Source organism: Panthera uncia, chromosome B1 (genome assembly GCF_023721935.1).
Source record: "Panthera uncia isolate 11264 chromosome B1, Puncia_PCG_1.0, whole genome shotgun sequence".
Taxonomy (NCBI): domain Eukaryota; kingdom Metazoa; phylum Chordata; class Mammalia; order Carnivora; family Felidae; genus Panthera; species Panthera uncia.
The window spans coordinates 128,798,949-128,815,550 of record NC_064811.1 but is presented as its reverse complement, the minus strand read 5'-3'; the positions used below and the strand labels follow the sequence as shown (position 1 = coordinate 128,815,550).

At 36.9% G+C, this 16,602-nt stretch overlaps 1 protein-coding gene across 1 annotated transcript in view; it reads left to right on the top strand.

Moving 5' to 3' along the window:
- The window catches only part of DCHS2 (dachsous cadherin-related 2), an 89,797-nt gene that overhangs the window by 49,067 nt on the left and 24,128 nt on the right, over positions 1-16,602 (top strand). The window contains 1 exon segment of the mRNA XM_049632354.1: positions 8,544-8,657. Within this exon segment, the coding sequence (XP_049488311.1) occupies positions 8,544-8,657 (114 nt within the window).

The window sequence follows — 16,602 nt, the reverse complement described above, 5'->3', positions numbered from 1 at the left end:
TTTAGTGTATAAGATTTTCACCTCCTTGGTTAAATTTATCCCAATTTTTTCATGCTATTGTAAACGGGATTGTTTTCCGAATTTCTTTTTTCAGATTGTGCATTGTTAGTGCATAGAAACACAAGTGATTTTGTATTCTACAACTTTGCTGAATTCATATATTAGTTCTAACGTACGTGTGTGTGTGTGTGTGTGTGTGTGTGTTTAATCTATAGAGTTTTCTACATTAGGTTCTACATAGATCATGTCATCTAAAAGCAAGGATCATTTTATTCTTGTTTTCTGATTTTGATGCTTGTAAGTTCAAAGCCTGATTTCTTTGGCTAGGACTTTCAGTACTATATGTAGCAAAGAAGTTGCGAGAGTGGGCGTTCTTGCCTTGTTCTTGGTTGAAAAGCTTTTCGATTTCACTGTTGAGTAAGAATGTTAGAGCTGTGGACTTTTCTTATATGGCCTTTATTATGTATGGTAATTTCCTTCTGTTCCTAGTTTATTGAGTGTGTTTATCATGAGTGTGTTGAATTTTGCCAGATGCTTTTTCTGCGTGTATTGAGATGATCATGTGATTTTTACTCTTTATTCTGTTAAGGTGGTGTATCACACTGATTGATTTTCATACACTGAACTATCATTGCATCCCAGGAATAAATCTCACATTGTTATGACATGTGATCCTTTTAATGTGCTGTTGAATTCGGTTTGCTGGTATTTTGTTGAGGATCTTTGCATTTATATTCATCAGGGGTAGATTTCTTGTAGTGTCTCTGTATTTTGGCATCAGAGTAATGCTGGCCTCATAAAATAAGTTTGGAAGTGTTGTCTTCAATATTTTGGAAGAGTTTGAGAATGATTGGTGTTAATTCTTCTTTAAATGTTTGGTAGACTTCACCAGTGAAGCCATCTGGTTCTCTTTATGGGGAGGTTTTGATTATTGATTCAGTCTTCTTACTAGTTATATATACATCTGTTCAGATTTTTTTCTTTCTGTAAATTCAATTTTGGTAGGGTGTGTGTTTCTGGAAATAATGTTCTTTTCTCCTAGGTTATCTTATTTGGGTGTGTCATTGTTCATAGTAGTCTCTTATGATACCTTTTATTTCTGTGGCATCATTTGTAATATCTCCTCTTTCATTTCTAGTTTTTGTTACTTGAGTCTTTTTACTTTTTTTCTTTGTCTAGGCTAAGGATTTGTCAATTTTGCTGATTTTTTAAATTTTATTTATTTTGAGAGAGAGAGAGAGAGAGAGAGAGCCCAAGTGGGAAGGGTCAGAGAAAGAGGGAGAGAGAGAATCCCAAGCAGGCTCCACACTGTCTACGTGGAGCCCAACGCGGTGCTCGAACTCATGAACTGCAAGATCATAACCGGAGCGGAAGTCAGGTGCCTCCCTAACTAAGCTACCCAGGTGCCCCAATTTTGCTGATTTTTGAAAAAAACGTACTTTAAGTGATTTTTCCTCTTGTTTATTTACTGTTTTTCACTTATTTCTGTTCTAATATTTATTATTTCTTTCTGCTAACTTTGCTTTTAGTTCCATTTTCTAGTCCATTGGGGTGTAAATTAGGTTGTTGATGTGCAGTCTTTCTTCTTTTTTTAATGTAGGCATTTATTGCTGTAAAATTCCCTCAGCATTGTTTTTGCTGCAGCCCATGTTTTGGTATATTGTGTTTTTCTTTCATTTATTTCAAGACATTATCTAATTGTCCTTTAGATTTCTTCTTTGACCTGCTCGTTGTTTAAGAGTTGTTATTTAATTTCCATGTGTCTGTGAATATTCCAGTTTTCCTTTGCTGTTGATTTCTACTTTCGTTCCATTGTAGTTAGAAAAGATACTTGGTATGATTTTAATATTCTTAAATTTGTTACGACTCCTGTTGTTCCCTAACATGTCATCTGTCCTGGAGAATGTGCACTTGAGGAACAAGTGGGAACATATAAAACACTTGAGGGTGTGTATTATGCTGTTGTTGGGTAGAGTGTTCCATGTATGTCTCTTCGGTCCAATTTCTATAATATTATTCAAGTCCTTCATTTCTTCATTGATTTTCTAACTGTTTGATCTGTCCATTATTTAAAGTGAGGTATTGAAATCTTCTACTATTAATTATGTTACTATCTGCTTCTCCCTTCAATCCCATCAGTATTTTCTTCATATATATGGGTGTTCTGCTGTTAAGTGCATATTTATTTATAATTGTTTTATCTTCCTGGTGAATAGAACTTTTTATGTAGTGTCCTTATTTGTCTCGTGACAGTTTCTGACTTGCACTCTATTTTGTTGGATGTAACTATAACCTCCCCTATTTTCTTTTGGATATTATTTGCATGGAATATCTTTTCCCACCTTTCTACTTGTGGCCTATCCCTGTCTTTATATCTAAAGTGAGTTTTTTGGTGGTAGTATATACTTGGATCTTGTTTTTTTAATCCATTCAGCTATTCCATGTTTCTTGATTGAGGAGTTTCATCCATTTAGATTTTTAAAAATTACTGATAGGAAGGACTTAATTCAGCCGTTTTTATACTGTTTTATGTAGGGGCACCTGGGTGGCTTAGTCGCTGAAGCATCCGACTTCAGCTCAGGTCATGATCTCGTGGTTCGTGGGTTCAAGCCCCACGTCGGGCTCTGTGCTGACAGCTTTGGAGTCTGCTTTGGATTCTCTGTCTCCCTCTCTCTCTGCCCCTCCCCCACTCATGCTCTGTCTCTCTGTCTCTCTCTCTCTCTCAAAAATAAAACATTAAAAAAGTTTTTTAAAATTGTTTTGTGTATGTTTTTAATTTTGTTCTTTTCTTCTCTTGCCACCTTCCCTTATCTCATTAGTTTTTTGTAGTGACATGTTTTGGGTCCCTTCTTATTTCCTTTTGCATTTCATCTATAGATAATTCCTTTGTGGTTACCATAGGGATTGCATAACACATCTAATAGCTTTAACAATCTATTTTAAACCAGTAACAATTAGGGGCGCCTGGGTGGCTTGGTCGGTTAAGCGTCCGACTTCGGCTCAGGTCATGATCTCACGGTCCGTGAGTTCGAGCCCCGAGTCGGGCTCTGTGCTGACAGCTCAGAGCCTGGAGCCTGTTTCAGATTCTGTGTCTCCCTCTCTCTCTGCCCCTCCCCTGTTCATGCTCTGTCTCTCTCTGTCTCAAAAATAAATAAATGTTAAAAAAAAAAAAAATTAAAAATAAATAAATAAATAAATAAACCAGTAACAATTAATTTCAATCACATACAAAAAACTGTCCCTTTACTTCTCCCTCCCACTTCGTTACTGATTTCATAAATTACCTCTTTTAGTATTTTTATCCATTAACATAGTTTTATGGTTATACTGATTTCTTATGCTTTTATCTCTAAACTTTACACCAGAATTAAAATGATCTGTGTACCACCATTACAGTGTTATGAGATTTGGTATTTGTATATTTACCTTTACCAGAGAGCTTCATATTTTCATATGCTTTTATGTTGCTATCTAATGTCCTTTCATTGCAACTGGAAATATTCAGTCTTTCTTGTCAGGTAGGTTTAGTGGTGATGAGCTCTCTCAGCTTTTGTTTACCTGAGAAGATCTTTATTTCTTTCTCATCTCTAAAAGGCAGTTTTGCTGGATATAGTATTCTTGGTGTCAGGTTTTTTCTTTCAGACCTTTGAATATATCATACCACTCCCTTCTGGCCTGGAGTTTTCATGAAGGCTTTTTGGTCTATATATTATTGTTGTTCATTCAATGTCTCTATAAGGGATGAGGTCTAGGGCTTTCTATTCAGCCATCTTGCTGATGTCACTCCCACTTTTTGTCTTAAATGATTGAAATATGTTCAGTATTTCAGTGGCTGGATGATTAAGAGATATTGGATAGCTTAAAATCATCGAAATGTTTAAAAAATCTCAAGTCAGTCATCAATAAAATACTTGCACTGCTTAGAAATGACAAAAGTAAAACTAGAATTATTTACTCATGGGTAGTTCTGAATAAAATGTTTTTATTGTAACTTCATCTAAAAATTTCCATGAATTTTGATTTTTATAGTCACATAACATTGTTACACAATTCTGCTTTTATCTATTTTTTAAAAATATTTAATCCCTTTATTTTATTTTTTTTTTTAATGTTTATTTATTTTTGAGAGAGACAGAAACAGAATGCAAGTGGGTTAGGGGCAGAGAGAGAGGGAGACAAGAATCCGAAGCAGGCTCCAGGCACTGAGCTGTCAGCCCAGAGCCTGACGCAGGGCTCGAACTCACGAGCCGTGAGATCATGACATGAGCCAAAGTCAGACGCTCAACCAACTGAGCCACCCAGGCGCCCCCTAATTCCTTTATTTTTGAGAGAGAGAGCATATTCACATGAACATACACACGAGTAAGAGAAGAGCAAAGAGAATTCCAAGCAGGCTCCACGCTGTAAGCACAGAGCTGATGCAGGGCTCAATCCCATGAACTGTGAGATTGTGACCTGAGCTGAAATCCAGTTGGACGCTTAACTAACTGAGCCACCCAGCCACCCCCATAATTCTGCTTTTGAATAGATAGTTCACTGCTGCTGTAGATGGTATTTGTTTTTTTTTTAATGTTTATTTTTTATTTTATTTTTGAGAAAGAGAGAGAGAGAGACAGAGCGTGAACAGGGGAGGGGCAGAGAGAGGGAAACACAGAATCTGAAGCAGGTTCCAGGCTCCGGCCTGTCAGCCCAGAGCCCAACGCAGGGCTTGAACTTGCGAACCGAGAGATCATGACCTGAGCCGAAGTTGGAGGCTTAACTGATTGAGCCACCCACATGCCCCTGATATTAGTTTTTTAACTGTATTTTTGTAAAGAAGAAAACCAAGAACATGGAATGTATTACACTTTTGATGCAATGTTACACTTACAGTGAAATTCATAGAAGCCGAAAATGTAAATTTTTCTATGTTTCAGTTGCCTGATGGGATTTAAAGGTACAGTGTTGGTTTTCATTTTATCATTCCTACCTCGATGTGAAATGAGCAGTAATTGTAAAATTTCTCTAGATGTCCAGAGAAAGACTTTTACTTAAAATGTGCACAATAAGCCAAGACTTAGAAGGATTCAAGGCCCATTAGTTATTTCCTCTTTTTGGGGGTAGTCTCAAATTTAACTTCATCCAAGGAAGAACATATATAACTATTTGTAGCTCTTTGCTGACATTAGCATCTACTTTGAAATATTTTCATCGAATGAAATTCTTCGTGTGCTACAATTTCACTTGATATCATGAACATTTTATTTGCAATAAAAATAGGATTGTTCCTTTTCTAAGAGAAGCCATCTGTGATTCTTATTTACAGTTCTTTGCTCATCTTTGTTCTTTTACATGTAAGCTATCTCCATGTTTTCTTTTGTAATCGGGTATATAATTAAAGCATCCTAACCCATAGAGAAAAGGCTGTCACCAAGACTTACATCTTTTCTTGTACATAACTGTTTCTCTTATTACTGCCATTCTTAAGAATATACGACTAGCCAGTTGAAATAAAATTTCCTGTGTTTAAAAACTAAATTGTATTGTAAGCACAGAATTGTGATTATGCACCGAAAGTAAAACATACTGCACTACTGGGAAGGCATATTCCTACCGAAAATATAAGGCATTTTTATATTAGTCATATGTCTCCTAACATGTAGTAAAATAAGTATCAGATTATGATGCAGCTTGAAAGATTCTCAACATGTGCAGCAACTTGATGCCACGAGGATTAATTAAAATCCTTTACATTGTCACCAAATGACTTCATAATTGGCTTGAAACGAACCACCACTTGGAAGCCTCAAAAAATGGTTTTAAAACTTTGTTACAGTTTATGTTAAACATAATGTTTTTAAAGAGAGTAATATATCCAGTTTTGCTTTTCCCATTCTTTCTCCATAATGAATTCTATTTTATGTCTTTTTTCAATGAATTTTCAATTTCGTGAACAGTGTCATATACTTGTTTCCTTAAATATGTATAGCGATCACTGCAGTTTTCTTTGAGTGTTAAGTGTTGAAAAGGCTCCTGGGGAATATATTATCTGTTCCAGGGCCTTTTCTTTCTTCTCTTCTCTTTAGTGAAACCCTTTTTAGTATCCAGAAAAAAGCAGATCTATTGATTTGGCCTGGTTTAGGGATTGTTTTTACTGTACCTTTGAGCAAGATGGCTTTCAAGCTTGGTCCCTGGGGCCTGCGCAGTAGAAGTCAATGAGGAGGCCCAGCAGAGGCCCAGAATAGGTGGTTTTTTTTGTTTTTTTTTTTTTTAGCTACTGCAAATTCCACTGTCAGATATTGTGTTATAGCAGTGAGGCATATATATATATATATGCCTTTTTTTCCACCATAGTTGCTGTTGGTTTAGAAGGGTCCTGTGGGCAGAGAGGTATTCTTCTAGCCTCTCAGGCTAGAACACTTCAGTGAGCATCTCCGTCTCTTACTTCCTCTGTCTCTTCTGTTATCTCCTTTCTTCCCATACTTTTTGGGCACCTATTATGTACAAAGGGACAAACTTTTAATATAGGGAACAATATGATTGATTCTCGAAAAGGCATGCTATGCATAAGAAAACAGCCCCTCTGATTTTCAAGTATATGAAATTTTAGAGGCAAAACTTATCTGGAGTTGCAGAAATCTATGGAACACAAATATACAGGAAACCTCCTGTGCTCTCACAGAATTAAGTCCAATTTAGTGGAAAGATAAGATTGGTCTTCGAGTGTGTTAAGTACAAGTCCCTGGATGAAAAACAAGTACCACAGGCTAGGTGCCAGAAGGGCTGATAACAAAAAGGAGAGATTTGTCTTCTCTATCAGGGATGGTAAATGAGCAGGCTCAGAACTGTAGTCAGGCCACAGCTGTGTTTTGTTCAACCCATGTGATGGCTTATGTTTTTCCCCTAAATTAAATTATGTTCTGACATTTATGAATTGGGAGATTTCACATGAAAACAAATATGAATTTTTGAGCTTCTCTTGACCAGAATTTAAAACTTCCTAAAGCCTGTTTTCTCTTCCCTACTGGCAGCAATGAGTTGAAGCTGAGTGCCTCAGGCACATCAGTCTCTTGCTTTTTCCACCCATCTGTCTTCTTCATTTGCCCATGCTCTTACTTTTACCGAAGGCATCTGAGTTAATGATCCCTGCTGTGTGCTCCTCTCTGACACCATGTCAGCACCTGTGTTCTTCTCAAATGTTCCCTTTCAGTTTTCTTCTTGTGCCAATAAGCACGAGAAGACTCACATCATCAGACATCAGGGAAATTAAAATTAAAACCACAATGAGATACTACCACACATCCATTAGAATGACTAAAATTAAGAAGACCAGTGGATATGGAGCAACTAGAATTCTCATATGTTGCTAGCAGGAACGTAAAATGGTATAGTATCACTTTGGAAAATAGTTGGACAGTTTTTTATAAAGTTAAACATACACTCACTGTATGTGTTTACCCATGAGGAATGAAAACATATGTCCACACAAACCTGTTACATGGATGTTTATAGCAGCTGTATTCATAATAGCCTCAAACTAAAAACAATCCAAATGTCCATATATGGAAAAATGTATCAACACATTGTGGTATGTCCATTCAGTAGAATATACTCTACAGCAAAAATGGAATGAACTCTTAATATTTGATTCTCCAAAAATAATGCCAATCAAAAGAAGACAGATACTGTATAAGTTGTATGTGTATGAAATTTTAGAAGCAAAACAAAGTAATAGTAAATCAGTGATTGTCTAGCACCAGAAGTAATAGGAAACTGGCTACAGAAAGTCACAAGGGAATTTTTTGGAGTGATAGAAATACTCTACATCTTGATCATGATGGTCGTTACACAGGTGCATATAGTTGTTCAAACACACATAAGAGTATACTTAAGATATGTGTATATTGTTGTATGTAAATGTTACCTTAATAAAGTTGATTAAATAAAAAATAATTACAAAAACCAAAAAGATGGGCAATTAAAAGAGGAGGACAAATGGACAACCTGGAGAGGAAGTAAAGCAGAAACAGCAAAGGGCATGAGATATTACACATGAAGACAGCAAAGTGCTGACTTGGGGCCCAAATGGATTCTTGAGAACCTTCCAGTGAAATCCCAGTTCTAATCACATCGTTGCCTCCCTCAGTGCTTGCTGATTCTTCTTTCATGCTGATAATCAGTCTGTTCCTATCATTTGAAATGTCATACGTCTGCCTTCCCCGCTAAAAAAGTGTTTTCTGTCACATTACCTTGTTTATTCTTCCAGGGAACTTAGCACATCAGAAATCTACTTTGATTATGTATTTGTTTAATGGTTTATTGTCTGTCTCCTTCCGTTAGCTAATCACCATGAGATTGAGATCTTTTCTAACTTACTACTCTGTCTCTAGCACCTGGCATGGGATCTAGCTTATTGAAGACTCTCAATGACTAATCATTGAATGAATGAACAAATGAAAATGTAGTAAGCAAATAATAAGTACCCAGTGTTTGCTCTGGTTTTTCCCTGAAATTTTCTTTTCCTAAAGTTTTTTCTTTTTTTTTTTTCAACCTAATTTTTGCAGGTACTTCTATTGTGACTGTAAAAGCTGTTGCTCCTGACCCAATACAAGACAGCATTAAATATTCAATTTTTAGTGGAAACGAAGATGGGGTTTTTTCCCTGTGCTCCAACTCAGGTAATCCTTCTGTTTCCTGTAATAACTTTATCTCCTGCTCCATTTAATGTTACTAGTAAGAAATACTTCTGCAAAGGAAACTCAAAATTTGAAAGGTAGGAACATGAGAGGAACATATTTGAAAAGGTAAACAAGAAACAAATTTTTTATGGTAGCTGATGAGAAATTGTGAGAAATCAAGACTACTTCTTTATTTACATGTACTTGCTAAGAATCCTGTTCTTCACATTTCCAAATTAGGCAGTATCTAGCCTACCCTTTGAATTTTCAAAGACAAATTGGTTTCTACTTATAACTGTCTCATCTATTTGGGGCAGTGGGAGATATAGTAGGGAGACCATCAATATTGAGTTTGAATTGAAAATAACCACACATGTCTAGCCATAGGGCATTTTCACCATGAGATTCTTCTTAATGCGCCACTGAATGTCAACAATGCAACAAAAAAGGACAGCTGGAAAGGTTTCTGTGTGGTGGTAAAGAAATTACTTCCAAATACAGCATGTATTAAATTTAGCTTTAATAAGACCATTATTGTGTTTTAAATGAATACCAATTGATATTTGAAACATACTTTTTGACCAACAACTAGATACATATCTACTGCTGCATTGTCAAACCTCAAGAAGAATGTTTTTAATAATTTCTATATTACCATACAACTGCTTTATTTAATCTGTACTACATGCACATGGGAAGAATTGAGAAGGGGGTAATTTCTTAAGCAAATGCCTTCTCGTCCCGGGGAGTGTTATGACTTTTTAGTCCACACCACCTTTGGTTGGCAGCCTTTCTGAGGCAGCTCTTCATCTCTTCACCCCAACGTTTGGTTCAAGGGTGGTGCAGGAAGCACCTTGTCTGTTGACAGGAGGGTCATTTGCGAACATCACAAAGCCTTAATCTTCTAGTAGTCCGGGTATCTTAAGTTCCGGGAAAGGAGCATAGAATGTTTAGGAATAAGGCCAGTAGCCGAGACTGCACATTTCCCCAGGCTACCCACATCCTTCTGCCATGTCACCCTTCACATGACCCAGGCATGGCCCTATTTTTTCTAGAGTCTCTCGTCAAAATTCAGGTAAAATATGCCTACAGTTAGTCCAAAGAGGTCATCCACAGATAACTCTTTGCTCTTCAATTTAAATATTTGTTTATGTTGAAATTTATTTCAAAATTTTACTGTGAAACAGCTACAAGATGATATGCTAAGACATATAAAACTATTTAATGAGCATGTACTTGCCACCTATCTCCAGAGAGGAGACGTTAGTAGAACCTCAGGAAGCCCTCTTGTGTCCCTTCCCTCTCACATCTCTCTTCCTTTATCTGAGGTAGTCTGTAACCAATAATCTGAATTTGGTATTGATCACTGCCTTTTTTTCATTATAATTTTCCCACTGTCTTTGAATCCCTAAACAATGTATTCTTTCATTTTACCTTGCTTGAAACATCACAACAGAATCATGCTAACATACTCTCTTCTATGACTTGATTTCTTTTGCTCAACATTTTTACTGTGACTTATAGTGCATAAACCATTATGCACACATTAATGAGGAGTAGCAAAGAATAAGTAGCAGCCGAGATCATAAAATAGAACACAACCATCATTGGTGCTCCCTCTGAGCCCTTTTCTGATTGCATCCTTTCTCTCTACTGCTCCAGGCTGACTAATGTCCCAACTTCAGGGATAATCACTCCTTCGTGACTTACAGGAAACGCACTTCTATACAATAAAGCTGTTTAAGGTTGCTTATTTTTGAATTTTATATAAATGGATTCATAGTCTATGTATTTTATTGAAATTTGATTCCTTTTATTCAAAATTAGAATCCTTCTTGTTAATGTGTGCAGATGGGGTTCTTTCATTTTCATTTCTTTGTGGCTTTCAGTTGTCAGTCTATGTCACAACTTATTTATCCATTCCACTGCTGATGGACAGGGAGGTTTTCCTGTGTGGGGATACAATAACAAGCGCTCTTAGGAGAAACCTTGTACGTGTCTTCTGGCACATATGTAAAGAGTTCTCTAGGCCCTAGAGTATAGGCTGGGCATATACATCAGAGGATGCATATGTTCGGCATTACAGATAGTGCCAAATTGTTCTACAAACTGCTTTGTCCCACTTCACGTGCCACCAGCACCGAATGGGGGCAATCGTGGTTGTTTGCATCCTTTCTTACGCCAATCTGGCAGGTGCGAAGTGGTATCTCACTGGGGTTGTAATTTGCATTTCTGTATTACTAATGAATCTGAGCATTTTCTATAGTTTATTGGCCATTCCTATTTTCTCCCATATGAAAAATGCAGACTGATACACTTTGCTGTTTTTCTACTGGGTTGTTTATGTTTCTCTTTCTGAAGCCTACGGATTTTTAACATATTTTATTAGCATTTGTCCTTTGCTTTTTTTAAATGTTTGTTTATTTTGAGACAGTGAGCAGGGAAGAAGGGCAGGGAGAAAGGGAGACAGAGAATCCGAAGCAGGCTCCGCGCTGTCAGCACAGGAACCGTGAAATCATGACCTGACCCAAAATCAAGAGTCAGACACTTAACCAACTGAGCCACCCAGGCACCCTCTTTGTCTGTTTTTTTTCTTTTGAAAATTTTTATTTTGTGACTTGTCTTTCACTCTCTTACTGGCACATTTTTATTTTAGTTAGAATTAATCAGCCTTTTACTTTATGATTTTCCCGTTTTGTAGGTGAAGAGACTCTTCCCTATCCTGAGATCATGAATATATTGTTACAGTGTCTTTTTTTTTTTTTTTAATTTTTTTTTTTTAACGTTTATTTATTTTTGAGACAGAGAGAGACAGAGCATGAACGGGGGAGGGGCAGAGAGAGAGGGAGACACAGAATCGGAAACAGGCTCCAGGCTCCGAGCCATCAGCCCAGAGCCTGACGCGGGGCTCGAACTCACGGACCGCGAGATCGTGACCTGGCTGAAGTCGGACGCTTAACCGACTGCGCCACCCAGGCGCCCCTCCTTAATATATTTTAATACAGGTTTACATTTTTTATACCAGGCATGAATGGTTCTTGTTAGATTTAGTCTAAATACTTTATACTTTTTCTTGCTAAAGTAAATGGAAAAAATGATTTTTATGGCAGTGCTGTTAGGTATACTTCAAATTGGCTTTTACATTTTAATTTAGTACCTAGCAAACCTGTAAACTCTTATTGGTTCTAATATTTTTCTGAACATTCAAAATATACAATCATTACCTGAAAATGACCATTTCCCCCTGTGTTTGTTGGAGTTATATAGCTATCTTCTAACATTAACCAATATCCTGCTCCTGAATAATACAAGAGACTTAGAATTCTTTATCTCCAAATATCCCTGTTTCAATTTATAAATTTTTGTGGGTTATAATTTTAGTTCTTTCAAATTAGACATGATGAATATTTTTAAACAGATTTATCTGCTTCTTTGCTAACTGTTCTTTCTTACATCTCAGACTTTCCTCTGCTTTTATCTTCTTTCTGACTGAAGTACATCCTGTAGTGAGAGTCTGTCATAGTTAACTTCTTCAGATTTTGGTTGTCTAAAAATGTCTTTCTTTGATTCTTGTTATATTAGATATTTTTGCTGGTCTAAGTTCACAGTTATTTTCTCTCATCACATTTAAGATATTATCCTACTGTCTTCTGGTTCCTAATTGTTGCCTTAAGAAGTCAGCTGTTGATCTAAATATAACTTATTTGTATCTTTTTGGGGGGAACTCTAGTTGGACAAGTATTGAGCCAGACACTCTCTCCTACATTTATCTTTCATATTTTTATCTCCTTGCCCCTTTGTCTTCAATCTAGGGAACTGTATTTTTTATTTCCAGAAGTTCCCTTTGGTTCTTTGTCAACAATTCCCGGTCTTGTAAAAAAAATAATATCTCTTTTTGGGGTGCCTGGGTGGCTCAGTCAGTTGGGCATCTGACTTCAGCTAAGGTCATGATCTCACGGTGTGTGGGTTTAAGCCCCACATTGGGCTCTGTGTTGACAGCTCAGAGCCTAGAGCCTGCTTCAGATTCTGTGTCTCCTTCTTTGCCCCTCCCCCGCTTGTGCTCTGTCTCTGTCTCTCAAAAATAAATAAATGTGAAAAAAAATTTTTTAAGTAATCTCTTTTTTAAAAATCGAAGTATAGTTAACACACGGTGTTACCTCAGTTTCAGGTACAACATAGTGATTTGACAAGCCTATAGGTTATATACTTCACTCACCGCAAGTGTAACTGCCCTCTGTCACCATACACTGCTATTACAATATTATTGACTATATCCCCTATGCGGTACCTTTCATCCCTGTGATTTATCCATTCCATAATTGGAAACCTGTAAGAAAGTAGTCTCGTATTCCTTGCTCATGTTTCAAAGCTTTTAAAAATGTATTTAAACATATGTGAAAGTCACATTCTGTGTCCAATAATTCCAGCATCTTAAATCTTTGATGATTTATTCATATTTCTGTGGATTTGCTACCTTTCACTCATGGTACTTTATTTCTCTGTGATTTTTGTACTCATTAACTATGAGCTGCTCATTATCCTTGAAACTTTTTCTTGGAGGATTCTTTGCAGACCAGATTGAATTCATGCCCTTGAGAGGGGATTTGTTTTCCTTCTGCAAATTGCCTGGGTACATCATCAAGCAAAGAGTAGCCTAAATTTAATTATTGAAGGTTTTTACAAATATATAGCTGTGAAAGTATGGCTACCATAAATTGTGCTTAAGTTAATGAATTCACAGCAGAAACTTTTTCTCCCTCCCAACCAACACCAAGGTCAAGAAAAACAGGTTTCTGTGCATCAGTTCTTCACTTGTTTTTGTCTTTTAAATATTGATCATTCACCTGAGGCATAGGTAGCCTTTGAGTTTACAGCTTTATTCCAGGTTTTCCACTAGACTCTTCACCTTTTGGGTTCGGGCCTCTTCCCTTGCTTTTCTACCCCGTGGGACTATCAGAGATGAATCTCAAGGAAGAAGGTTGGAGACTTTTCGAATAAAAATGGGATTTTAGTGCTTGCTTAACTCCATGGATTACTGTTTTCAGTTATTTTTTTGTCCTCTGAGGATTGCTTTCTGCTATACCAACTCAACAATTCATTTCAATACACACACACACACACACACACACACTTCATCAAGCATTTTAGTTGTTTTTATTATGAGGTCTTCCAAACTGCTGTCAAGAAACTTTTTTAAAAACCTTTTATTATATTCATCTTTCATGCCACCTTCGTTGCATAATCTTCAAACTTGTGTGTAAAGGTACCTAATATAGCCTTTATAATAAATACATATTTTTAAATAAGTGGGGTTTTTTAAAATTTTTTTTAATGTTTATTTATTTTTGAGAGAGAAAGAGGCAGAATGCTCTGGGTTAGGGGCAGAGAGAGAGGAAGACACAGAATCCAAAGCAGACTCCAGGCTCCAAGCTGTCAGCACAGAGCCCAATGTGGGGCTCGAACCCATGAGCTGTGAGATCATGACCTGAGCCAAAGTCGGACACTCAACCGACTGAGCCACCCAGGCGCCCCTATGATATATATGTATTTTAAGCCATTATACCAGTTAAAATAGAAAACTGGTGTGTATGAAAAATCAGTAAAGTTCTCTAAGGTTATGATTACTCTTCTTAAAGGTAAAAATGTGAGAAATCCATTTTATTAGTTACTGATTTAATAAGTTACGATAACATGGATCTCTGATGAGAACTGTTTTCTGTCTGTGCCAGTGTTTTCCCTCTTTTGTAGTCACAAACCAAAGGTTTACTTTTATATTCAAACTCCTTGTCACTTTAGCTTAAAAACATCTACTCACTGTCCAAACCAGAAAGAATTTTGAAGTTTTACTAACGTCATGTATGTAAATAACAAATGGTAGTATTCAACCATGATTTGGTAGATTAACATAAAACAAAGTGATCAAATTTGCAATGTTTTGAGGATGCAGTTTTAGCAGGAGATAGTTTAAAAGCTTTTGGACAACATAAATATTTATCACATTCTGCTTTGGGTATATACATATGCACATGCACAGTTTGTAATGGATTGAAGTAACCTGATTATGCTCTTGAGCATTTAGCATTTGAAGAATCTAAATCTCAGTTTGATGTGTATTTGATAACTTGGGCAAAAGCTCCATGTGTACATATATCAGAAAGAAAATGTTACTGCAGTTTCATTCTCACGTTGTTATATCACTGGCACAGTAACACGGAAGAATGAACACGAAGTTGGTATCCACAAGGCTTTTACTGTAAGGAAAACGTGGACTACTGCCCGTAATGAGAGCTCAGTGGTTCTCGCATCTCACTGGTGACAGTAAATCCTCGATATCTCTGAGAAGAATATACACATATTATCCAAGGCAAAGGCGGGTCTAGTAGGTGTGCCAGCCCTGAGTCATCTGACAGACGGGTTCTTGTCTTTCTTACTTACACAACGTTCACAGCATATGCCGATTATTATGCCAAAAATAAAAACCGGGCAAGGAAAGCATTAGAACTGCAGATCCATTCCAAGTGCAAAATTCCAATTATCAAAGCCTAGACACCAGCGTTTTATTAAAAAATCCACTTTGATCTGCGCTATAATTGGCACACTTTCTACTAAGTGACACTGGCAATATAGTGTTGCATTTCTATTTTATTTTTCTTTTGCTAACAGTAACAGAACATGATAGCAAGCTAAATGCTCTGCTTGGTGGAGACAGAGTGCTTTGGGCCTACCTCAGTCTGGGGTTCCTTGGCCATTTGGGGCTGGGGGCTCAGCCCTTGTTCCACAGTTTCTGAAGACCAGCTTCTTTCATCATCAGCTCATCAAAATGCACCTTTATGATTTTTCCAGCTGCCAACAGTCATATCTACCCTAAATTTTCCGTCAGGGGTGTTGGTAACATCAGATGGTGGTTTGTAAATGTAGTTTGGTTTTCTGAATTGATAACTGGTGACAATAAATAAAAGTGAGTTTGTGAAATTTCAACTTTTGTAGTGTAGTGAGTTACTCTTATAGAATATACTTAATTTTTCTTAATAACAGAATAGAAGCTATAAAACGCCCCCCCCAAAACAACAACAACAAAAAACCTCTCAATACCAAAGTTAGGATACTAGAGCAAGGTATGATTTCCATTAACATCCAGGTAAGTACCTAAGAGCCTGACGTTTTCTTGGGCTACGCTGGTTGTCTAGGGAAACTGGTTCCAATAGAATAGGAAGAACTGTGGCTTCCAGGCCATATTTCCAGAAACAGTACAGGTTCTTTCACCTGAAGATCAAACTTCAATTAGTCCATGGCTATTAAATGTTTTCTTTCTAAATTTAGAGCTTTTATAGATACTTGTCTATACCTGATGATGGTGGGGATGAGAAACATGGGTAGGACACTGCAATCTAGATCATGTTCCTGCAAAGGAACATTCTAAATATGCACTCTATTCTTTCTCCCAGCAATCCTATAAAGTCATTATTAATATCCTCATTTTCTAGAAGAGGAAACCCAGCTCCATGGAACCTGAATAACTTACTGGTGGTAGAGCCAGGTAATTTACCTAAACTAAATAGCCAGGGCTAGGATTTATGCTTGGTTTCACATGTCTCAAACTCCAAATCTGTGCTCATTCAATGAATCTCCATTTGATGGAATTTCTGACAGTAAGAACTAAGTAAATTATGATACTAAGATAACAATAGTAATAAATTCAATAAGAAATTTGACAGTAAAAAGGGAGAAAAAACAGAGCAGAAAGTAGAGAAGGAAATTATATTGGGGGGGATGTTTTCTTAAATTGGGGGAGAAACTTGTACAAGGTATAAGCCTCAAGAGTCAGTTTCCCTAACCTGGTTAGGGTTAATGTGTATTATTGAGTGCCTTCGGTAGGCCAGACCCTGAGCTAAGTAGGTACTGGGGATATGACGGTCGGTGCAAGAGATAGGCAGCCATCCATACC